This window comes from Mobula hypostoma, chromosome 21, assembly GCF_963921235.1.
Source record: "Mobula hypostoma chromosome 21, sMobHyp1.1, whole genome shotgun sequence".
NCBI lineage: Eukaryota > Metazoa > Chordata > Chondrichthyes > Myliobatiformes > Myliobatidae > Mobula > Mobula hypostoma.
In genome coordinates this window covers 8,066,535-8,092,206 of record NC_086117.1, presented here as the reverse complement: position 1 = coordinate 8,092,206, position 25,672 = coordinate 8,066,535, and the positions used below count along the sequence as shown (strand labels likewise).

The window sequence follows — 25,672 nt, the reverse complement described above, 5'->3', positions numbered from 1 at the left end:
ATCAGTAAGTTGTGGTCAGTGATCAGTACAGAGTTGTGGTCAGTGATCAGTAAGTAGTGGTCAGTGATTAGTACAGAGTTGTGGTCAGTGATCAGTAAGTTGTGGTCAGTGATCAGTACAGAGTTGTGGTCAGTGATCAGTACAGAGTTGTGGTCAGTGATCAGTAAGTTGTGGTCAGTGATCAGTACAGAGTTGTGGTCAGTGATCAGTAAGTTGTGGTCAGTGATTAGTACAGAGTTGTGGTCAGTGATCAGTAAGTTGTGGTCAGTGATCAGTAAGTTGTGGTCAGTGATTAGTACAGAGTTGTGGTCAGTGATCAGTAAGTTGTGGTCAGTGATCAGTAAGCTGTGGTCAGTGATCAGTACAGAGGTTGTGGTCAGTGATCAGTAAGTTGTGGTCAGTGATCAGTACAGAGTTGTTGTCAGTGATCAGTACAGAGGTTGTGGTCAGTGATCAGTAAGTTGTGGTCAGTGATCAGTACAGAGTTGTTGTCAGTGATCAGTAAGTTGTGGTCAGTGATCAGTACAGAGTTGTGGTCATTCAAGATGTCCACACTTCAAGAAGAAAGATGTAATTTTAAGCCAAAATCAGATACCGATTTCTGCGCTATCAACAATACAGATGCTGGTTAAATGCGATTGAGGTAGAGTCACATTGGAATTACAGGGTCCTGGCTTAACATTCATGTTTAGTTAGTTTATTGGTCTATAAAATGCGAGGCAAGTAGGTAAGCTCTTAGAGAACATGCTGTCTAATCCGGGCAGTGTCCGATAGAGGAGTTACCAGGAATCTGCCTGGATTAGACACAATGTTCTATTAAGATAGGTTGAGCAAGCTTTTCTCTTCGTAGAGGAGGAGGATGAGAGTGATTTGATAGAAGTGAACAAGATGATAAGAGGATTAGATTGGGTGATAGTCAGAGACATTTTTCCACAGGGCCAAAACGGCTAATAATGCGAGGGGACTTAATTTTAAGGTGATTGGAGGAACGTAGAGAGGGGGGTGTCAGAGGTATTTTCTTTACACAGATTGATGGAGCGCCCAGCCCGGGGTGGTGGGAGAGGCAGGTACATTAGGGACATTTAAGAGACTCCTAGATAGGCACGTGGGTGATAGAAAAAGATGGAGGGCTATTTGGAGGGAAGGGTTAGATTGATCTTAGAGTAGGTTAAAAAGGTCAGCACAACATCATGGGCCGAAGGGCCTGTAGTGTTCTGTGTTCTATTACCCTCTGACCAGGCCAATAAACGGCCCTGTTCTCATTCCTAGTGCACACTAAGAGTGTGGAGACCATCTGCTTCAGCAGGGATTCGACGCTTCTCGCCTCTGGAAGTTACGACAATAAAGCTGTTCTGTGGGATCTGCAGGTTAGCTGTGCACCTCGGCATTTTGATCACGTTTCCCGTCGTTGCAGTCACCACCTCCAACCTCCACCCCCCTCCCTGCCCCGCCATCTGGGCACGTAAAATAGGTGCCCTGCTTGCATGCAGAAGAACTTGCTGCAGATCAGATATCGTGATCACAAGAGATTCTGCAGATGCTGGAAATCTTGAGCAACACAGACACAAAATCCTGGAGGAACTCAGCAAGTCAGGCAGCATCTATGCAGGGAAATGAAATAGTTGACGACTTGAGCCAAGACCCTTTGTCAATTCAGAAACCAAATGGTGTAATTTTTCACTGGGACGTGACAGCTGGTAGGATATTACTCCTCAAGTTAAACCTTATATTTTCCTTTAAAATTCAATCTCAGCAGTTAAATAGGAAGAGTTAAACAGGAGGAGTTAAAGTAACAGTTACTAGTGATAGATAGATAGATAGATAGATATACTTTATTGATCCCGAGGGAAATTTGGTTTCGTTACAGCCGCACCAACCAAGAATAGAGCGTAAATATAGCAATACAAAACCCCCAACAATCAAACAACAAAATGCAAACTATGCCAGATGGAAAAAAGTCCAGGACCAGTCTATTGGCTCAGGGTGTCTGACCCTCCACGGGAGGAGCTGTACGTTCGATGGCCACAGGCAGGAACGACCTCCTGTGCCGTCAAGTGTTATAACTACACTGACCACAACACTGCACTAATCACCAATCACTGAGTCCACATCCTATAGACTCACTTTCAAAGACTCTACACCTCACGTTCTCAGTGTTATTTATTTAATCATTCATCCGTTTATTTATTTGTTTGTTAATTAGTTTGTTTATCTGTATGTTGATTTTTTTTGTATTTGTACAGTTTGTCTTGTGCACATTGGTTGTTTGTCAGTGTTTGTGTGTAGTCTTCATTGATTCTATTGTATTTGTTCTGCAGTGAATGCCAACAAGAAAATGAATCTCAGGGTAGTATTTGGCAACATATACATACTTTGATAATAAATCTTGAACCTTGACGTAGACCCTTTCCAAGTATCAGGAGTGTTCTTAATGGTGCCACCAAACGAAGGCACGACAGTTGGTACACTTAATTCGGAGTTCAAGAGGATTTGGTATGTCACTATAGACAACCACAAATTTTCACAGATTTACCGTGGGGAGCATTCTAACTGGCTGCATCACCGTCTGGTATGGGGGGTGGGGGTGGGGGGGGCACTGCACAGGATCGAAATAAGATGCAGAAAGCTGTGAACTCAGTCAGCTCCATCATCAAGGGCATCTTCAAGGAGTGATGCCTTAAAAAGGTGGCATCCATCATTAAGGACCCCCATCACCCAGGACAAGCCCTCTTCTCATTGCTACCATCCGGGAGGAGGTACAGGAGCCTGAAGGCACACACTCAACACTTCAGGAACAGCTTCTTCCCCTCCACCACCAGATTTCTGAAAGGACAATGAACCCATTACTTCTTTTTCTCTCTTTTTGCTCTACTTACTTAATTTAGCTTTGTTAATTTACTCTATATATAATATATATATATATATATATATATATATATATATTCACTATAATTTACAATATTTAATATTATGAATTGCAATGTATTGCTGCCGCAAAACAACAAATTTCCCGACACATGCCAGTGATGATAAACCTGATTCTGAAAATTGGCAGATATTGGGATTTATAGCTCGAGATGCTTATTAGTGAAACTGAGCACCAGAAAACATGTTGAAACCTTGTGATTCTGCAATGAATTTCAACACCTTTAATTGGACCTGTTTAAAATTTACAAATAACAAAACCAGAAATGCAGGAACCCCTCAGCAAGTCAGGTAGCATGTACAAAAAAGAGAAACAAAATTAATGTTTCAGGCCGTACAGCCTTTGTCAGATCTCAGTGATTGGGGTTTGACCTGAAATCTTAACCCTATCTCTCTTTCCACAGATGCTGAAAGTTTCTTTGATTGTCAAAATTAAGAAGGACCTGGTTATTTTTTGAATTTCAGTCTGATGATAAATATACAAGTTGCAGCAGCAATGCCTTTCTTGCACTTGTGTGGTGAATGGGTACTTTATTGCTTGACCTATGACCGTTTGGGTTAAGCCCAACTCCCATGCTGGGGCATAGGCAGCTGACAGCAGCTCACCAGAGATTTCATCTTTGAAGCTTCAGTTGGCGTTTCTGTCGCTCTGGGTTTTTCCAGGGTGGAGCTGCGAGACCCACACCCAACCCTCCTCCTTCCACAGCTGGGCTTGGGACCATCCATGACAGAGCTCATCCATGTTTTGCCAGAAAACCTTTAACAGGTTTCAAATCAAACATATGGAGAGAACGTGGATTTTCTGCACCCTGTTAAAGAGGTCATTTCTGTTGTATATACAGTACTTCACCTCCTGTGGCAGTGAAACATTGTGGAATGAATGCCTGATGGTTTTATTCCTTTGTTTTCAGTCCCACACTATCCCCCCTTCTCCACACAGTTACGGTACTATTATATACAAAAGTAATAGGGTTTGAATCTACTCCAGCAATCCACACTAGAGGGCGCTAACGTTTAGCAGGATGAGGTGGGTAGGGGGTCTCTGAAACCAATTGAATATTAAAAGACCTAGATAGGGTGGACGTGGAGAGGATGTTACAATAGTGTGGAGAGGGGGTCTAGGACCAGAGGGCACAACCTCAGAATGTAAAGATGTTCCTTTAGAACAGAGATGAGGAAGAATTTCTTCAGCTTAATGGTGGTAAATCTGGTAGAATTCATTGCCACAGACAGCTGTGGTGGCCAAGTCATTGGGTATATTTAAAGCAGAGCTTGATAGGTTCTTGATTATTAAGTGCATTAAAGGCTACGGGGAGAAGGAAGGAGAATGATGTAGAGAGGGAAAATAAATCAGCCGTGATTGAATGGTAGAGCAGACTTGTTGAGCCAAATGGCCTAACTGAAGGTTCAAAAAGTTCAAAGCTTAAAGTAAATTTATTATCAACGTACGTATACATCACCATATGCAGCCTGAGATTCATTTTCTTGTGGGCATACTCAATAAATCCATAATAGAATAAAAACCATAACAGAATCAATGAAAGACTGCATCAACAAGGGAGTTCAACCAGCGTGCAAAAGACAACAAACTGTGCAAATACAAAAAGAAAGAAATAATAATAATAATTAATTAAGCAATAAATATTGAGAACATGAGATGAAGAGTCCTTGAAAATGAGTCCTTTGGTTGTGGGAACGGTTCAATGATGGGGCAAGTGAAGTTGAGTGAAGTTATCCCCTTTGGTTCAAGAACCTGATGGTTGAGGGGTAATAACTGTTCCTGAACCTGGTGGTGTGAGTCCTGAGGCTCCTGATGGCAGCAGTGAGAAGAGAGCATGGCCTGGGTGGTGGGGGGGTCCCTGAAGATGGACGTTGCTTTACTGTGATAATGCTCTGTGTAGATGTGCTCAGTGGTGGAGAGGGCTTTACCATTGATGGACTGGGCGATATCCACTACTTATTGTAGGATTTCTGTTCAAGGGCAATGATGCTTCCATACCAGGCTGTTATGCAGACAGTCAATATACTCTCTACCACACATCTATAGAAGTTTTTCAAAGTATTACATGTCATGCCAAATTCTATACCTGTGTCATGGTCTATCCTAGAGGCACCAACAATTGTGATATCTGTGTGACACAGTTTAACAACCCTAACTGAACATTCAGTGAATCAGAATGGAGTTATTTATTTCATCTCAAGGTTTGGTATATTACAACGTTATTATAAAATATACTGTAGGAGCAGAATTAGGCCACTTGGCCCATCACTTGTTCCACCATTTCATCATGTCCCTCCAACCCCACTTTCCCTCCAACCCCAGTCTCCTGCCATCTCCCAGTATCCCTTCATGCCCTGACCAATCAAGAATCTTTCAACATCTGCCTTAAATATACATAAAGACTTGGCCTCCGCAGCTGCCTGTGGCAACGAATTCCACAGATTCCTCACTCCCTGGCCAAAGAAATTCCTCCTCACCTCCATTCTAAAAGAATGGCCCTCTATGTTTGGTGCAACTTTGTGGGCCGAAGGGCCTGTATTGTGCTGTAGGTTTTCTATGTTTCTACGTTTCTATGTTTCTATTCTGTGTCCTCTGGGCTTAGACTCTCCCACCATAGGAAATATCCTCATCACGTCCAGTCTATGAAGGCCTTTCACCATTCAATAGGTTTCAATTAGGTCACCTCTCATCCTTCTGAATTCTAGTGAATACAGGCCCAGAGCCATCAAACGCTTTTCATACGACAAGCCATTCAATCCTGGAATCATTTTTGTGAACCTCCTTTGAACCCTCTCCAGTTTCAACACATCCTTTCTAAGATAAGGGGCCCAAAACTGCTCACAATACTCCAAGTGAGGCCTCACCAGCGCCTTATAAAGTCTCAACATTACATCCTTGCTTTTATATTCTAGTCCTCTTGAAATGAATGCGAACATTAAGAGTTGATTTGATCCATTAGGGGTTTATATGATTGATTAAGTTATAATTCTACTTGTTAATTGGAAAGTTGAGATAGTTCCTCATGAGTTTGTATTTTCAATTGTATTTTTATTTGAAATTATAATCGATTGGGTTTGCAACTTGGGGAGTATGGTAGTGTTGGGGGAACAGAACATAGAATGGTACAGCACAGTACAGGCCCTTTGACCCATGATGTTGTGCTGACCTTTCAACCTACCCTAAGATCAAGCTAACCCTTCCCACCTACAGAGCCTTCCCTTTCTCTATCACCCCTGTAGTTATCTAAGAATTTCTTAAATGCCCCTAGTGTACCTGCCTTTACCACCACCGTTAGCAGTGTGCTCCATGCACCCACCACTCTCTTTGTAAAAATCCTACCTCTGACATCCCTCTATACATCCTCCAGTCATCTTCATATTATGCTCTCTCAAGTTAGCCACTTCCACCTTGGGCAGAAGTCTCTGGCTGTCCACTTAATCCATGCTTCTTATCTTGTACACCTCTAACAAGTCACCTCTCATCCTCCTTCGTTCCAAAGAGAAAATTCCTAGCTCGCTCAACCTGTCACTCACAAGACATGCTCTCTAATCCAAGCAGCATCCTGGTAAACCTCCTCTGCACTCTCCCTAAAGATTTCTACATCCTTCCTATAATGAGGCAACCAGAACTGAACACAATATTCCAAGTGTGGTCTAACCAGTGTTTTATAGCACTGCGACATTACCTCATGGCTCTTGAACTCAATGCCCAGCTAATGAAGGCCAATGCACCATATGCCTTCTTAACAACCCTATCAACATGAGGAGAGTGTAAATTTGCTTTTAGAGTCATAGAAAAAGGCCCTTCTGCCCAACAAGTCCATGCCAAACCATTTAATCTGCCTAGTCCCATCCCCTGGCTAGTCCTATCCCCTGAACCGTAGTCTTCCATAACCCTCCCGTCCATGTAACTATCCAAACTTCTCTTAAACATTGAAATCAAACTCAATGAACCACTTGCACTGGCAGCTCATTTCACACTCTCACCACTCAGAGTGAAGATGTTTCCCCTCACGTTCCCCTTAAACTTTTCACCTTTCACTCTCAATGCGATAAAAGTATAAGGATAATATTAGTCCTGATGAAGGGTCTCGGCCCGAAACGTCAACTGCTTATTCCCATCCATAGGCGCTGCCTGACCTGCTGAGCTCCTCCAGCACATTGTGTGTATTGCTCTAGATTTCCCGCATCTGCAGCACCTCGAGTGCCTAAGGAATATCTGTAGACTTGGTCTTTCATCCTTTCTCAACCAGCAAAGAGCTTAAACCATTTAAAGCCTTTTTCTTTATTTTAAACAGCTGGGCCAAGTTGTGAAGATCTTCTCAAAACATCGGAACGTTATTAAAGCCTGTGACTTTTCAAAGAATGGAGAATACTTGGTAACCTGGTTTACTTTAATGTTATACTTCACTGTGCTGTCAGTTGTATATAGCCCACTGTTATAAAACACCTGTTAAAGTGGAGGAAGCTGCAAGGAACTTTAAATGTGGTTAAAAAAAACCCAAACATATATGGATGATATAAAGAACAGGCTGTCACGTTAGTGTAAGATTGGGCTTCACTTCCTGCTGCTGTCTATAAGGAGTTTGTACGATCTCCCTGTGATGGTGAGTTTTCCCCGGGTTCTCCAGTTCCTCCCACGTTCCGAAAGATGTCCAGGTTAGGGTTAGTAAGTTGTGGGAAATCTACATTGCTGTCGGAGGTGTCGTGACTCTTGTGGGCTGCCCCCAGCTCAATCCTCAGACTGTTGCCCGTTGATGCCTTTCACTGTATGTTTTGATGTACTTGTGACAAGTGAGGCTAATCTTTTCGCTGGAGAGCTAATCTGTAATGAATCACTTCGCAGGAACGGTGTTTGAAAGCTCAAGCAGACAGATGGGGTCTGATGCATTGAAAGCCAGGGAGAGAACTGGAGGCTTAAGTTGTGAAACACAAGCACTGTTGAAAATGAATAAACACAAGGGATTCTCCAGATGCTGGAAACGCAGAGCAAACAAACAAAAAAACGCTGGAGGAACTCAGCAGGTCAGGAGGGGAATAAACAGTTGATGTTCTGAGTCAAGACACTTCATTGTGAGTCCTAATGAAGGGTTTCGGCCTGAAATATTGACTATTCGTTCCCAGAGAACCTCTGCATCTGCAGTGTCTTATGTCTCCAGTAGCTGATCGTAGCGCAGTTGTGAATCGAAACTATGTGTTTGATGGGTCTTTGTTAAGAGGTGGTTAAGGAATAGGGGAACAAGGAGTATCACAAACACACTGAAGGAGGGCCTCGCCCCAAAACATTGACTCTTTACTCTTCCATAGATGCTGTTTGACCTGCTGAGTTCCTCCAGCATTTTGTGTGTGTTGGTGGGAACACCGAGTTAGGTTACTGGGCAAGTCAAAGCCAAGGCTGAATTTATTATCATATACACTTGTCGTAAAGTGCTTGCATGTAGTGCTGGATTCTGGTTACTAATTTTTTTGCTGTTTTGAGTGGTTTGACGGATGCAGACTGGGGCACTTCAGCAAAGGATGGCCCTGTGGCCAGCAGTGGCTAATACCATGGCACTGAACTGAAGGAAGCAGAATACTACTGGACTGCTGCTTTGATGTTTGACATTCTGTGTGTTGTTCGCTTGCTTTTGCTGTTTGTGCAATTAGTTCTTTTTTTATCAGCATTGGGTGTTTGATGTTTCTTCGAACGGGTTCCATGGTGCCTCTTTGTTTCGTGGCTGTCTGGAGGAGGTTGAATCTCCAAGTTGTGTTCTGTATACACACTTTGATAATAAATGTACTTTAAATCTTTGAATGTATGCACTGGTGTGAAGAAAAACTTACTTGCAGCAGCATCACAGTTGGTCGAGGAACCATTTCGAGCTCTCACCTCTCCCCCACTCTCCTTCACCAAGAAGGCAAATTAGGGCAGAGAATTTGTCTCTTTGCTCTGAGCAGGACACTTCCAACTCTTCAAACACCCTTTGCTACGAGCAAAGTATCCTAGGGGTCTCCCCTTCATCTCTCCCCAGGGCAGAATCAAATGAATTAAAAAATGAAATGACTTAACAGAGATGAAATAAACAAAGGAATTACATTTTATGAACTTATTTATGGTAGTATTTTGGTTTACGTGCTGGGTGTGATACCGTGTTGGGTGACAGTAGTGTAGTGGGTAGCACAGTGCTTTACAGATTCAGCAACCCGGGTTCAATTCCTGTGGCTGCCGGAAGCAGTTTATGCACTCTCCCTGTGATCGTGTGGGTTTCCTCCGGGTGCTCCAGTTTCCTCCCACAGTCCAAAGGCATCCCAGCTGGTAGGTTAATTGGTCATTGCAAACTGTCCCGTGATTAGGCCAGGATTAAGTCGGGGGTCGCTGGGCAGCGCGACTCAAAGGGCTGGAAGGGCCTATTCCGCATGTATCCCAATAAATAAATAAATATGTTTTGTGGGTGTGCTGTGATCGGAGGAACGTTGTTTCGTTTGCTTGTAGACATTTATAGTCAGATGACAATAAACTTGAACTGGAAGTTGAAAACCTGGGATAAGCCACATGCAAAGGCTGACATATATGGTCAGGGCAATACATGACAAATCTAAAAGGTACTAGATAACCCGGTGTCCCGTTAGGGCACTCTTTGAGAGAAGGGTAGTGCGGTCTGATGTGATGCGCTTTGGAAATTAAAGAAGAAAAACTCAGTTTATTAAAGAAGAAAGATGTGTAGCAAGACAAATATAACTCCTCCTCACTTAATGAAGGGCACTTTTGATGACAACATTTCTGGTTGATCTGCCACCCTTCAAGAATACTCTAACGTTTTCATTTCTTTTCCCCCGGCTTAAAGCCACATACAGCTGACCGTGCTGGAATACCGGTTTCTCCAGATAAATCAACACATTCTCCATGGTTTGGCCTTGTGCCTTATGTATAGTCATAGCAAAGCATGACTGTATCGGGAACCGGCTCCGCTGAAGAGGGACATCTTCTCCTTCTGATAAATTGAGAGTAATTCTTGGGATCATGACAATGTCATTTTTGAACTCACCAATGTTTATCTTTGCTACTATGAGATTGTCGTGCATTCTTCCACCATCGTTCGCATTCCATTGCAAAGCCTTGGTGGATTCAAGTTCCTCACTGAAATGATGGGAGATCCCTTCTTCAATTCCAGTTTATGTGGTGGCAAAGCAGAGAGTTCGACCGAATCAAGGAATTCTGTTGGAAATTGAGTGGCGTTAGCTCCTTCACTTACGGCATTGAAGGAGCAGTATTCCTTCACGATTCCAGGGAAGCGTCTAATGCATGTAAAGTTTATTTTTCACATCATTTCATTGAGAGGATCCAAGATAGAATTCCTCGAGAACAATTCTGCAGGATTGTCGAATGTTGGGTAGATGAAATCAATGATTCTTCCACAGTTTTTGCTGGCAGAATCATATCTTCAGGTAATTCGATTTCATCGTTTTCATTTTTCTCAATCTTGTCTTCTCCAACATCCAATAAGAACTCAGAATATCGTCCTTCTTCCTCACTCAATCGCACATTTCTCTTCAATTGAAACGTGATAAAGCTTCTCCATTTTTTTATGCCTGAATTCTCCACATCAGCATCATTTCTGCGTTTCACAACTGCTAGAAGCTGACGGAAATTGCCACAGCAAATGGTTAAAATACCCCCGAAGGCCTCATTCTTGCCGCATACATCACGAAGAGTCCGGTCCATGGCTTCGAAGCTCTCCCTCCTAATCATGGGGCCCTCATCCCAGACAATAAGCCTCACATTTCGGAGTAAGTTTGCAGTATTGGTGTTTTTATCAATGTTACAAAGGGCATCTTCATTGACTTTGAGGGGTATTTTGAATCTTGAATGCGCTGTCCTACCACCAGGCATCAATGTTACTGCAATACAGGATAATGCTACAGCAATAGCAACACCTCCATCTCCCCTAACTTTAGCGAGGATCAAGTTGATGATAAATGTCTTGCCCGTTCTTCCTGGTGCATCAGTGAAAATCATTGAAGAGAGATTCCTTTCCAAGCAGTCGCACACATATTCATCTACTTCTCTTTGCTCATTATTCAATAGGGGCTCCTTCTGTGAAACCAATTCCTGCTGTTCGTCTCTGTTGTATTGCAGTTCACGCAGAAATTCCAGATTGCCAGCACTTTGAGTAATTGTACCGTTTCCTGGTGTTGGCAAGTTATATTCTTCAAGTGTTTTGCCCAAGTTCTCAAGTTCCTCTTGGAAATACAGAAGAGCTTGTCCATGATGCCTCTCCTCGATCATGATGTTAGGATCATTAATAGTTCTCTTCTCCATTTGTAAGAAATCTTCAGACATTGTATTCTTGAACCGGTTCCATAATTGCTGTGGATTGTTGATTTCAGTGTTTGTTAGTAAGACGACGAACAAATCTCATATTGCCCTGGGCACTCTTGTTCCCTCAGCCTCTTCCATAGTTTGTTGCCAATGATCGTCAGCTTGCAACAATCCTCTCTCTCTGCAGGCGTCTTTGAATGATGGAAGGATATCTCCATCATGTGTGTTCAATGATTCGAAAGATACTGGCCCCTTTATGTGATGAAGAAGAAGTCTCAGATAGTAGAGGTCAGCACTTTGTAGAGAAACGGTATACACTCAACCCAGAACATTTGCTTCAGAAATCCCGGAGTAGTCCTCCATTCTTTTCCCCATTCTCCTTCTTTCCCATCTCTTATTAGTCCAAGTGTAGAATCTGGGAATAGGGTGTTTCGAAGTACTTCATTACAATAAGATTTAAATATCTCTTATCGATGGGTCGCAGTTTGACCTGTCCCAATCCTGCACATGCTGATGGTGATTAGTAGAAAGTGACTGCTCGAAATAGAGTTGCCCTGCCCTTTTGCTGTGGTTGGTGTCGCTGCTGTGAGCATCGTGAGTCACTTCTGAGGCTGGCCGTGCGCAGGCGTCGTGGTGTCTTGTCGCGGTTTCCATGAAAGGTGGAATCAGCTCTGTGAGCATCGTGAGGCGGTGCTGTGGCTGGCTGGGCGCATGCATCCTGGTGTCGCATCCCGGTTTCCATTAAAGCTGGAATCGGCTCAGGTTGTGGAAAGCAGGGCCTGTTGATTGATGAGTGAGCAATTTTATAGGAATATATAACCCTGAACTTTGCATGCATTCTGTAAGTTAGCGCATTTTAAGTCGATATAGTCAAAAAAAGTGCCGCTGTAATGCACCGTTTGGGCTAATTGGAGGTCACAAACAGACAAACAGAGCACGAGAATTTTAGTAGTATATAGATTATGAAACTGTTGGTTATCTGACAGTTAATGCATTCACCAGTGACCTGGCTTCTGACCACATCTTCTGTTGTAAGCAGACCCGGGCCTAGTTCTTAGTGCTGGGAATATTTTATTTAGGGTGCAATGAAGAACAGGCCTTTCTAGCCTAATGAGCTGCACTGCCCGGTAACCTGGCTATTTAACCCCAGCCTGATCATGGGCTACTTACAATGACCAATTAACCTAGTAACCGGTACATCATTTGACCGTGGGAGGAAACTGGACCATCCAGAGGAAACCCATGTGGTCACAGGGAGAACGCACATACAGGGGAGGCCGGAATTGAACTCTGAACTTCGACACCCTGAGCTGTAATAGTCTCGCTCTAACCGCTACGTACCGTGGCGCTGCAGATCCCTGGCGTAAGGTGTCATTTTCTTTCCGCAGGCTACCGGATCCTGGGATTCTACCGTCATCGTGTGGAACATACAAAGTCTGAAACACAAAAGGACTTTGAAAGGTCACACGAGCAACGTGAGCTGCGTGGCGTTTTCTGGCATTGGGATGCTGGTGAGCAAGTCTAGGGTTCGATAAGAAACAAGGGCTTTTCTTTTGGGAGTGACCGAGGATGAGAGGTGACCTGACGGAGGTGTTCAAGGTGATTAGAGGCAGAGATCGAGAGGGCAGCCCAAGACTTTTCCCAGGATGGAAATGATCGATACGGGGGTTTAATGTTAAGGAAATTGGAGGGAATGTCAGAGGTAGGTTCTTTGTTTAGAGGGTGGTGGATGAATGGACACTCTTCCAGGGGTAGTGGTGGGGGCAGATAGATCAGGGGCATTTAAGAGACTCTTAGATAGGCAGATGGATGATGGAAAAATGGAGGGTTATGTAGGAAGGAAAAGTTAGATTGTTCTTGGAGTAGGTCAAAGAGTTGGCACAACAGTATGGGATGAGGGGCCTGTTCAGTGTGCTGTCGTCGTGGCTATCCCTCGAGGTCGAGGATGATTGTCCTCGTTCCATACAGAGCAAAGATGCCTGTGCGTGTATTTGTTTAACGTGTACTTGATGTTGCACTCCAAGAAGCACACGATACTTCACAAATCAACCAACTGATTCCAATGGCATTGAAACCACGACGATTGGAGCTGATGGATTTGTTGCTGCCTTCATCCGCCTTCACAGCCGTTGAGTTCGAAGTAACTTCGTCCGCCTGTTCCACCGTTGAGGTCTTCGTTGGATTGTTCTTTGTCAGGGACCTCACCCTCGACCTTACCGCCATGGGTGACCCTACCAGGAGCATAGCTCCAGACGGCATTGCTCTCAGGATCACAGGACCACACAAGCTTCTCCACCACGACAAGGTGACAATCCACAGAGAAGAGTGTGCTGTAATGATCTATGTTCTAAGTGTAGGAACTGAAGGGAGCATTCTATGGCCCAGTGACTGAAGCCAAGGTGTGGTGTCACATGGTCCAGCTGGATTCTGGGCTGTAATGCTCCTTTACAATGTCACCTTGGTGAAGGAAGGCAATTTACTTCCTGCTTCTGAAGACTTATTTTGGGAAGTGAATGCACGTAAAGCAACATTGGCTAATATGAGTCCTTTGACAGTGCGAAAATAATTCCCACTGCGTTTCACACAAGGCTTCTCTAGATTAAATTAACGTGCTACCTCCAAAAGCTTAGTCTAGGATAGGCCTCGAGAAGTTTCTTAACCACAGAGTTCTGAGCACAGTTCAGTCCATCTCGGAAACCAGCCTTCCCTCCACTGATTCCACCTACACTCCCACTGTCTCAGCAAAGCAGCCAACATAATCGTGACCCCCTCCTATTCTAGTCATTCTCTCTTCTCCTCTTTCCTGTTGGGCAGAAGACACAAAATCCCAAGCGCATGTACCACCTGACTCAAAGGACACCTTCTTTCTCAGTGTTATCAGACTCCCGTACGGACCTCATATGCTGAAAGATAAACAACAGGAATTCTGCAGATGCTGGAAATTCAAGCAACATACATCAAAGTTGCTGGTGAACGCAGCAGGTCAAGCAGCATCTATAGGAAGAGGCGCAGTCGACGTTTCAGGCCGAGACCCTTCGTCAGGACTAACTGAAGGAAGAGTGAGTAAGGGATTTGAAAGTAGGAGGGGGAGGGGGAGATGCAAAATGATAGGAGAAGACAGGAGGGGGAGGGATAGAGCCGAGAGCTGGACAGGTGATAGGCAAAAGGGGATACGAGAGGATCATGGGACAGGAGGCCTAGGGAGAAAGACGGGGGGGGGGGGTTGACCCAGAGGATGGGCAAGAGGTATATTCAGAGGGACAGAGGGAGAAAAAGGAGAGTGAGAGAAAGAATGTGTGCATAAAAATGAGTAACAGCTGGGGTACGAGGGGGAGGTGGGGCCTAGCGGAAGTTAGAGAAGTCAATGTTCATGCCATCAGGTTGGAGGCTACCCAGACGGAATATAAGGTGTTGTTCCTCCAACCTGAGTGTGGCCTCATCTTTACAGTAGAGGAGGCCGTGGATAGACATGTCAGAATGGGAATGGGATGTGGAATTAAAATGTGTGGCCACTGGGAGATCCTGCTTTCTCTGGCGGACAGAGCGTAGATGTTCAGCAAAGCGGTCTCCCAGTCTGTGTCGGGTCTCACCAATATATAAAAGGCCACATCGGGAGCACCGGACGCAGTATATCACCCCAGTCGACTCACAGGTGAAGTGATGCCTCACCTGGAAGGACTGTTTGGGGCCCTGAATGGTGGTAAGGGAGGAAGTGTAAGGGCATGTGTAGCACTTGTTCCGCTTACACGGATAAGTGCCAGGAGGGAGATCAGTGGGGAGGGATGGGGGGGACGAATGGACAAGGGAGTTGTGTAGGGAGCGATCCCTGCGGAATGCAGGGGGGGGGAGGGAAAGATGTGCTTAGTGGTGGGATCCCGTTGGAGGTGGCGGAAGTTACGGAGAATAATATGTTGGACCCGGAGGCTGGTGGGGTGGTAGGTGAGGACCAGGGGAACCCTATTCCTAGTGGGGTGGTGGGAGGATGGAGTGAGAGCAGATGTACGTGAAATGGAGGAGATGCGTTTAAGAGCAGAGTTGATAGTGGAGGAAGGGAAGCCCCTTTCTTTAAAAAATGAAGACATCTCCCTCGTCCTAGAATGAAAAGCCTCATCCTGAGAGCAGATGCAGCGGAGACGGAGGAATTGCGAGAAGGGGATGGCGTTTTTGCAAGAGACAGGGTGAGAAGAGGAATAGTCCAGATAGCTGTGAGAGTCAGTAGGCTTATAGTAGATATCAGTGGATAAGCTGTCTCCAGAGACAGAGACAGAAAGATCTAGAAAGGGGAGGGAGGTGTCGGAAATAGACCAGGTAAACTTGAGGGCAGGGTGAAAGTTGGAGGCAAAGTTAATAAAGTCAACGAGTTCTGCATGCGTGCAGGAAGCAGCGCCAATGCAGTCGTCGATATAGCGAAGGAAAAGTGGGGGACAGATACCAGAATAGGCACGGAACATAGATTGTTCCACAAACCCAACAAAAAGGCAGGCATAGCTAGGACCCATACGGGTGCCCATAGCTACACCTTTAGTTTGGAGGAAATGGGAGGAAATGCTGAAAGATAAACTTGATCTCCCAATCTACCTCATTGTGGCCCTGGCGCTTTAATTAGATTATGAGAACACTCAATCCTCTTTTATTGTCATTTAGAAATGCATACATGCATTAAGAAATGATACAATGTTTCTCCGGAGTGATATCACAGAAAACAGGACAAACCAAAGACTAACACTGACAGAACCACATATTTATAACATATGGTTACAGCAGTGCAAAGCAATACCATAATTTGATGAAGAACAGACCATGAGCACGGTAAATAAAGTCTCAAAAGTCCCTGAGTCAATCGACTCCCGAGTCCCCGATAGCAGGCAGCAAAAGGGAGAAACTCCCTGCCATAAACCTCCAGGCACTGTCAACTTGCCGATGCCTTGGAAGCAGCCGACCACAGCCGACACTGAGTCCATTCATCCGAAAACTTCGAGCTTCCAACCAGCCGCTCTGATACAGCCTCCTGAGCACCATCCTCTGCCGAGCGCCTTCGACCTTGCCCGGGCATCTGAAACACGCAAAGCCGAGGATTTCGGGGCCTTCTGCTCCGGAGATTCCGGTTACCACACAGTAGCAGCGGCAGCCAAGCGGCATTTCAGAAGTTTCTCCAGATGTTCCTCTGTACTCTCACGTCCATCTCCATCAAATCAGAATTGTGCACGGTCCCCTACTTGACAGATAACAGACATCACCACCGAAGTGGCCGCGTTTTATACATGAAGTCAAAGACTGACGAACAAGTAATGTGCAAAAGAAGTCCAAGTGTGCCCCTGAGCTGCACTTTCTCTCTAACTACCTTCCTCTTGCTACCTCAATGTAATTACGTACGGTGTGATCTGCTGGACAGCACCCAAACAAAAGCTTTTCACTCAATCAGAATCAGGTTTAATATGTCATGAAATACGTTGTTTTGCAGCAGCTGGACAGCCCAATACAAATACAATCCAATACATAAAAACTGTAAATTACTATCATAAATATATATATATATTTAAAAATAGTGAGAAAGAGAGCCGAAAGGAAGTGAGGTGGTGTTCAGGCGTTCATTGTCCATTCAGAAATCTGATGGCAGAGGGAAGAAGCCATTTCTAAAGTTAAGTGTGTGTCTTCAGGCTCCTGTATCTCCTCCTTGATGGTAGCAACGAGGAGAGGGCTTGTCCTGGGTGATGGACGTTGCTTTCTATAGGCATCACCTTTAGAAAATGTCTTTGTTGGTGGGGAAGCTGGTGATGTAGCTGGCTGAATTTGCAACGTTCTGCAGCTGTTCTGATCCTGCACAATGGCTCTCCATGTATCTCAGTACATGAGACAACACTAAACCAATTCCTTCCTTCACTCATTCAGCGTTGTGTGAAGACAAGGTCGTTTAGACCACTAGATTCTTTTTTACAAGGTAGCTTGTTTGGAGGAGGGCTGATATCTTGGAGCATTACAGGGCAGGAGGAAGTTTTGGAGATGAGAAGAGGTGAGACCATGGAGAAACTGAGAATCATAACACGGCAGTGGTGTTCAATTGGATCCCAGTGTAGGTCAGGGCTGATGAGTGAACACGTACAGATGTCAGAGGTCCAGAGGAGCTTATAGAGGGTGAAAGGTGGGCTATGTCTATGAGTACTTGAGACACCAGGAGGAAGGAGGCGACCACTTGTTATAGTGGCCCAACATGCCCCCTCTATAAATAATCCCTTGGGTTAGGAGCCGACAACACATGGTTTGAGAGATTAAGAGTTCATTGTTTATAGAGTATGAGAGGTCCATTTAAGAGGCTTATAACAGTGGAGTAGAAGCTGTCTTTGAATCTGAAAGTATGTGCTCTCAGGCTTTAGGCTCTGAGGCACGTCTATGACGTTTACTCAGCTCTGCACTGAACTGGGGCTGTGGCCTTCTCCAGCTCCAGCTTCGTGTCTTTCGTAAAACTTCAGTTCTGAACGCTCTTTGCTTACATTTATTGTTTACACAATTTTTTTTTCTCTGCACACTCTGGTGTTTGACAGTCTATTTTTTAAAGGGGTTCTTTTGGGGTTTCTTTGTCTTGTGGCTGTCTGGAAGGAGACCGAATCTCAAGGTTGTATAAGGTATGCATACTTTGATAATAATTATACCTTCAACTTTGAACTTTGGGGAAGGGGGTGTGAGGAAAATGAAGCAACATTGGGTGGAAAGTCTGTCCCATGTTGTTTTAACCAACCACGTCAGATGCATCCCTTCTGATTGTCTCCTAGGCTTCAGGTTCCTGGGATAAGACGGTACGCGTGTGGGATCCAAGACGTGGGAGCCTTATCTTTGTCCTGGATAAGCACACTGGGCCAGTGATGGCCCTGGCATTCTCCCTGGATGCAATTCTGCTCATGACGGCAGCTCAGGACAGAAAGGTACGATGACTGAACAATTTCAACTCTCCCTGTCTGTTTACCCGTTACTGCTACTGCACCTCTACCCCTCCCATCCCACCTCAGCTGAAACCAGTTTTTCTGCTTTAGACAAAATCCAGAGAGCTGTGGCCTGACTCACTCGTTTTATCTGCTCCTCTAGATTCTTATTTGGGACTGTGAAAATGGAGCCTGTGAGAGAATCCTTGAGGTAACTCCACCCACGATCGTTACTGTATCGCGGTTTAAGATGGCTGGTTCTCTCCCCTCGGTCAAAGGTCAATTTAACAAGACTGTGATCAGGCAATATCTTTAATTGAGATCTTAATGTTCTGATTGAATCACCAATTCTTGCAGTTTTCCTCCCCTCATCCAGGCCGTGCCGTTTTCTCGCTACTACCATTGGACAGGAGGAACAAGTTCAAGTTCAGGTTTAATTGCCATTCAACCATACATGAACACCCATGAATACAGCTGAACGAAACAGTGTTCCTCTGAGGCCAAGGTGCAAAACTCATTACCAACAGTCACACACAGCACAAGGCACATATAACACATATAAGGAGGCAGTAAACATACAGTCACACTAAAAATTTATATAATATAGCCCAAAACCTTTTCCTATCTTGATGTAATTATGTATAAGTCCATAAAACATAGGAGCAGAATTAGGCCATCTGGCCCATCGAGTCCGCTCCATCATTCACTCATAGTTAAGCCTTTTTAAATATCTCCTCTTCATCCCCAGTTCCCAGCCTTCTCCCCATGACCTTTGATGCCATGTCCAGTCAAGAACCTATCGGCCTCTTTACTGGGAGCTCCTCTTCCTTTTCTGCTCTCTAAGACTGAGACAAGACCTTAATCCTATTATTAAACATACATTAAGAATTTGGTTTCAGTTTCACAGATTTTTTTGAATTAAATAATTTTGTCCTTTCTAGTAAAATATATCGTAATTATTTTTTTAAACCATCAATTTTAGATCAGGCTTTTTTAATCTGGAAAACCAAAGGAATAATAACCTTTTCGGATTTGTTTATAGGGGATTGTTTAATGTCTTTCCCTCAGCTAGCGGATAAATTTGATTTATCCAATGTACACTTTTTTAGATATTCACAAATTAGAAATTTTTTATGTACTTTGCTTCCAAGTTATCCCTCTGCTTATCCATCTAATATAATAGATACCCTCTTCCAGGTTAAATCACTCCAAAAAGGATCAATAGCTACAATTTATAAATGGTTATTGAATTTACGAATGATATCTAACGATAAAATTAGAGCTGCCTGGGAATTGGAATTTCAAGAGTTACTTTCAGATAATCAATGGAGTAAAATTTTTCACCTGGTAAATACTTAATCTATTTGTGCCCGTCATTCCTTGGTACAGTTCAGGGTAATGCATCGGGCACACATGTCAAAGGATAAATTAGCCTGTATTTTTCCCAATATTAATCCTATTTGTGATAGATGTAATACTCAGATGGCCACTTTAACTCACATGTTTTGGTTTTGCATAAAGTTGGAGAATTTTTGGAAAGATGTTTTTAAAACCTTATCAAAGGTACTGGGTCTGGATTTACAAACAAACTTATTTACAGCTATTTTTGGGATTATTCCATCGGAAGCAGGATATACTCCTGCTTCCGCCCAGCGGATGATAGCCTCTTCCACCCTTTTGGCTAGGAAAGCCATTTTACTTAAATGGAAGGACCATAACCCTCCTACCACCTTTTATTGGTTTTCCTCTATCATGTCCTGTTTAAGTCTAGAGAAAATAAGAAGTCAGATGTTGGATACATCCTTTAAATTTTAAGAAATCTGGCGACCTTTTATTCAATATTTTCATATGATCTGATTTTTGTACTGATTCTCTTCCAGCTATTTTTTCAGAACCTTGGATTTGATCAGAGAGTCTCTCTTCTCTTGTTTTTTTTCTCTCAGGATGGATTGCCCAGTCCTTTTTTTTCTGTTTAGAATAGTGTTTTTTTTAATATATAAAAATTTCTAATAGACCTTCTTTTCTTCATAAATCGGTAAGAAGAGAATAAATTACATATTTTTTCTCTGTATTATACATTCTATATCAAATTTATACTTTGTAGATCAACACTATGTGTGATTCTGATATTGCTTATTTTACCTTCTGTATGTACTGTTACTGACATATATACCAGAGATATTCTCCTCTTGTTTGTATACACACTTTAAAAAAAATCAATAAAAAGATTGAAAAAAGAAAGAGAGCAAAGAACCTATCAATCTCTGCTTTAAATACACCCAACGACCCGGCCTCCACAGCTGCAGGTAGCAACAAACTCCACAAAATCACCACCCTTTGGCTAAAGAAATTTCTCCGCATCTCTGTTTTGAAAGGGCGCTCCTCTACCCTGAGGCTGTGCCCTCTTGTCCTAGACTCTCCCGCCGTGGGAAACATCTTTTCCACATCTACTCTGTCCAGGCCTTTCAACATTCGAAAAGTTTCAATGAGATCCCCCCTCATCCTCTGAATTCCAGCGAATACACACCCAGAGCCATCAAACGTTCCTCGTATGATAACCCTTTCATTCCTGGAATCATCCTTGTGAACCTCCTCTGGACCCTCTCCAATGCCAGCACATCTTTTCTAAGATGAATGGCCCAAAACTGTTCATAATACTCAACGTGAGGCCTCACCAGTGCCTTATAAAGCCTCAGCATCACATCCTTGCTCTTGCATTCTAGCCCTCTTGAAATGGCTCATGACATTTGCCTTCCTCACCACCATCTCAACCTGCAAGTTAATCTCCAGGGTGTTCTGCACAAGGACTTCCAAGTCCCTCGGCATCTCAGATTCCTGGATTTTCTCCCCGTTTAGAAGGTAGTCCACACATCTATTTCTAATACCAAAGTGCATGACCATGCATTTTCCAACATTTGCCACTTCCTCGCCCATTCTCCTAATCTGTCTAAGTCCTTCTGCATCTTACCTGTTTCATTAACACTATCTGCCCCTCCACCAATCTTTGTATCATCTGCAAACTTGGCAACAAAGCCATCGATGCTACCTGGCCTGCAGAGTTCCTCCAGCATTTTGTGTGTGTTACTTTGCAGCAACTGCAGATTTTCTCATGTTTGCTTTTCACTGTATCTTGGTACATGTGACAATAATAAGACTCTGTCTATGCTTCTTGCTGTCTCAGTAAAGCAGGCAAGACTCTATCCACCCCCACCTTAGACATTCTCTCTTCTCCCCTCTCCCATCACCAGGTAGAGGATACAGAAGCCTAAAAGCGCGTACCACCAATCTCCCACTGTTATAAGGCTATTGAATGGTTCCCTTGTACAATAAGATGGAATCTTCACCTTGTTATGATCTAAACTTTACTGTCTCCCTGCACTGCACTTTCTCTGTAGCTGTTACACTTTAATCTGCATTGTTATTGTTTTCCCGTTCTTCTTCAATGAACGGTGTAATGATTTGATCTGTATGAACAGTATGCAAGAGAAGCTTTTCACTTTATCTCAGTTCATGTGACAGTAATAAACTCATTCCATTCCATAACTTGGTTATTATAGTCCAATGTACGCGGAACAGTCAAAATCTTTGTTTTGAATGCCACCCATACAGATCATTTCATCTCATCAGTGCTTTGAGGTAAAACAAAGAACAAGGTAAAACCATAAGACCATAAGATATCAGAACACCATGTCCTCTCTGCCAATTCATCCTGGCTGATCCATTTCCCTCTCAGCCCCAATCTCTTGCCTTCTCCTCATATTCCTTCATGCCCCGACCAATCAAGAATCTATCAACCTCTGCCTTAAATATACATGAAGATTTGGCCTCCACAGCTGCCTATGGCAATGGATTCCACAAATTCACCACTCTCTGGCTAAAGAAATTCCTCCTCATCTCAGTTCTAAAAGGACGCCCCTCTATTCTGAGGTTGTGTCCTCTGGTCTTAGATTCTCCCACCGTAGGAAACATCCTCTCCATATCCACTCTATCAAATCCTTTCACCATTCAAAAGGTTTCAATGAGGCCACCTCTCATTCTGCTGAATTCCAGTGAATACAGGCCCAGAACCAACAAACACTCTTCATATGATAAGCCTTTCAATCCTGGAATCATTTTTGTGAACTTCCTTTGAACCCTCTCCAGTTTCAGCACATCCTTTCTAAGATAAGGGGCCCAAAACTGCTCACAATACTCCAAGTGAGGCCTCACCAGTGCTTTATAAAGTCTCAACATTACATCCTTGCTTTTATATTCTAGTCCTCTTGAAATGAATGCTAACATTGCATTTGCCTTTTTCACCACAGACTCAACCTGCAAATTAACCTTTAGGGAATCCTGCACAAGGACTTGCAAGTCTCTTTGTACCTCAGTTTTTTTTGTATTTTCTCTTTATTTAGAAAATAGTCAACCCATTCTTTTCTTCTATCAAAGTGCATGACCATACACTTCCCAACACTGTATCCTGTCATTTCTTTGCCCATTCTCCTAATCTGTCTAAATGTTTTTGTAACTTTTCTACTTCCTCAAAACCTGCCCCTCCACCTATCTTCACATCATCTGCAAACTTTGTAACAAAGCCATCAATTCCATCATCCAAATCACTGACATATAATGTGAAAAGAATCGGTCCCAATGTAGACCCCTGTGGAACACGGCTAGTCACCGGCAGTCAGTCAGAAAAGGCTCTCTTTATTCCCGCTCTTCGCCTCCTGCTAATCAGCCACTGCTTTATCCATGCTAGAATCTTTCCTGTAATACCATGGGCTCGTAGCTTGTTAAGCAGCCTCGTGTGTGATTTGTCAGGCAAGATTTTCCCTTGAGGAGACAGTGCTGACAACAGCCTGCTTTATCATGTGCCTCCAAGTACCCTGAGACCTCTTCCTTAACAATCAACTCCAACATCTTCCTAACCACTGACGTCGACTAACTGGCCTGTAATTTCCTTTCTTCTGTTTCTCTTCCTTCTTGAAGAGTGGAGCGACATTTGCAGTTTTCCATTTTTCCAGAACCATTCCAGAATTTAGTGATTCTTGAAAGATCATTGCTAATGCTTCAATGATCTCTTCAGCCAAGCCTTTCAGAACCCTGGGGTGTACACCATCTGGTCCAGGTGACTTATCCAGCTTCAGACCTTTCAGGTTCCCAAGAACCTTCTCCCTAGTAATGGTAACTTCACACACTTCATGACCCCCAGCACTAAGAACTGCCATCATGCTGCTAGTGCCTTCCACCATGAAGACTGAGGCAAAATACTTACCCAGTTCGTTGACCATTTTGTTATTCCCCCATTACTACCTCTCCGGCATCGTTTTCCAGCGGTCCAATATCCACTCTCACCTCTCTTTTGCACTTTATGTATCTGAAGAAACTTTTGGTATCCTGTTTAATATTATTAGCCGCTTTACTTTCATATTCCATTTTTACCTTCTTAATGACATTTTAGTTGCCTTCTGTTGGTTTTTAAAAGCTTCCTGATCCTCTAACTTCCCATTAATTTTTGCTTTATTATATACCCTCCCTTTGGCTTTTAAGTTGGCTTTGAGTTCTCTTGTTAGCTATTGCCGTGTCTCTTTCCTTGAGAATACTCTTCTTCTTTGGGATGTATATACAGCATCCTGTTCCAAACAGTATACACTGTTCCAAATTGCTTCCAGAAATTCCAGCCATTGCTGCTCTGCCCTCACCCTTGCCAGTGTTCTTTACCAGTGAATTCTGGCCATCTCCTCTCTCATGCCTCTGTAATTCCCTTCACTCAACTGTTCTACTGAAACATCTGACTTTAATTTCTCCTTCTCAGATTTTAGGGTGTATTCAATCAGATTATGATCACTTGCCCCTAAGGGTTCTTTTACTTAACAGAATAAAGACAGTAACAGAATACAGAAGGAAGTGTTACAGTTACACAGGAAGTGCGGTGCAGAGCAGAGCCGTGACAAGGTGGATTGTGAGGGCAAGAATCCAATACTAATACCAAGGTGTGTCACATGTTCTCAGTTTGTCCATATCTCCCGAAAACCATCTCCCCACTCCCATCCCACATGGTTTGGTATCGTCAGCAGATTTGGAAATGTGACATTTTTCTCTGTTTGGCTGAATCATTGACAGAGATGTTTTCTATCCTGTGACAGGCCTCTCCCACCAAAATTGATTTCATTAAATGACCCTCTTTTATTTTCTTCTCCAGGGGAAGCTGGACGTTGTCACCAGTTGCCAGTTTTCTCTTTTTGAGACACTTCTGATCGCAGGGACCTCAACTGATGATCTACCAGTGACGATGCCTACCAGCAGTGTAGATAGTTAGAAGCCAACGCCCCCGCAGCCCAGCTCTCAGACCGAAATCTGATTCATCTACAGGAGTATTTCAACTGTTCGGCCTAAGTTGCAAACTAACTGTGCTGGCATCTGAATTAAAGTGACACGAATGTTTGTAAAGTTCAGATACAAGGACAATGGTTAAAAGACATTTGGAGAGTGTGCAGAAGGGTATTGATTGCCTGCCTGGACTAGAGAGTATAAGCTATCAGGAGAGGCTGGATGAACTCGGGTTATTTTCTCTGGAGCACAGTGCAGGAGGCTGAGGGGACACTCAATATAAGCAGTAAGCTGACTCCGTATTCCTTCCCACTGCTCCTCTATCCCTTCCCCACCTGTAGCTTATAACTACAACTAGGGGGAATTACTACAGAATCAAGAGGCTGCAGACGCTAGGACCTGGAGGAATACGCAAACTACTGGAGAACCATAGCAGGTCAGCCAGCATCCACGGAGGGACGTGGACGTGTAGGACCTCAACCCAGAAAGTTGATTTCCATTGTCCATTGGGTGGCACGTTAGCGTATTGGTCAGCGCAACGCTTTACAGTACCAGCAACCTGGGTTCAATTCCCTCTGCTGTCTGTAAGCAGCTTCTACCTTCTCCCTGTAACCGCATGGGTTTCCTCCGGGTGCTCCAGTTTCCTCCCACAGTCCAGAGACGTTCCGGTTGGTAGGTTAGTTGGTCTTTGTAAATCATCCCGTGATTAGGCTCAGATTAAATTGGGGGGGGGGGGTTTGCTGCGCAGTGTGGGTCAGGGGACAAGAAGGACTTGTAACACGCTGTATCTCAAATAAGTCAATAAAAATAAACTTCCCTCCACAGGTGCTGCCTGATCTGCTCAGTTTCTCCAGCAGCTTGTCTTTAGCATCAACTGCTGTTCGCAGAGGATAACATTTACCATCTCCCCTTTTATTAAACAGGAGTGCTTCACCGAGTAACAAGGTCACTTTAAGAAAAATTGTTACGTCAAAGCTGCTGCCATGGCAACGATGGCATCAGGCAAAGCTCTTGGTTTTGTGGCTGCCTGGGTCTGTGTGTAGCCTGGGGGGGGGGCGGGGGCGCGGATCTGATGACCTCAGGTTTAGGCTTTCTCTGATAGAGCTGCAGTCAGTCATCATCATAAATGCTGAGGTACTACCACATTCTTGTCCGAGTGTGGTAGTCCCAATTTTCTCAGCCATCCGTGCCAAGAATTCCTAGCTAATGATGCATGTAGCAC

The 25,672-nt window shown here is 43.9% G+C and overlaps 1 protein-coding gene across 1 annotated transcript in view; it reads left to right on the top strand.

The window, feature by feature from the left end:
• The window catches only part of LOC134360106 (WD repeat-containing protein 38-like), a 34,943-nt gene extending 10,496 nt beyond the window's left edge, over positions 1 to 24,447 (top strand). Inside the window, exons 4-9 of the mRNA XM_063074188.1 lie at positions 1,270 to 1,367; positions 7,224 to 7,304; positions 12,613 to 12,735; positions 17,992 to 18,141; positions 18,302 to 18,349; positions 24,323 to 24,447. Coding sequence (XP_062930258.1) covers positions 1,270 to 1,367; positions 7,224 to 7,304; positions 12,613 to 12,735; positions 17,992 to 18,141; positions 18,302 to 18,349; positions 24,323 to 24,439 — 617 coding nt within the window. The 3' untranslated portion in view covers positions 24,440 to 24,447. The remainder of the gene's footprint in view (positions 1 to 1,269; positions 1,368 to 7,223; positions 7,305 to 12,612; positions 12,736 to 17,991; positions 18,142 to 18,301; positions 18,350 to 24,322) is intronic.
• Positions 24,448 to 25,672: the final 1,225 nt, after the last annotated feature.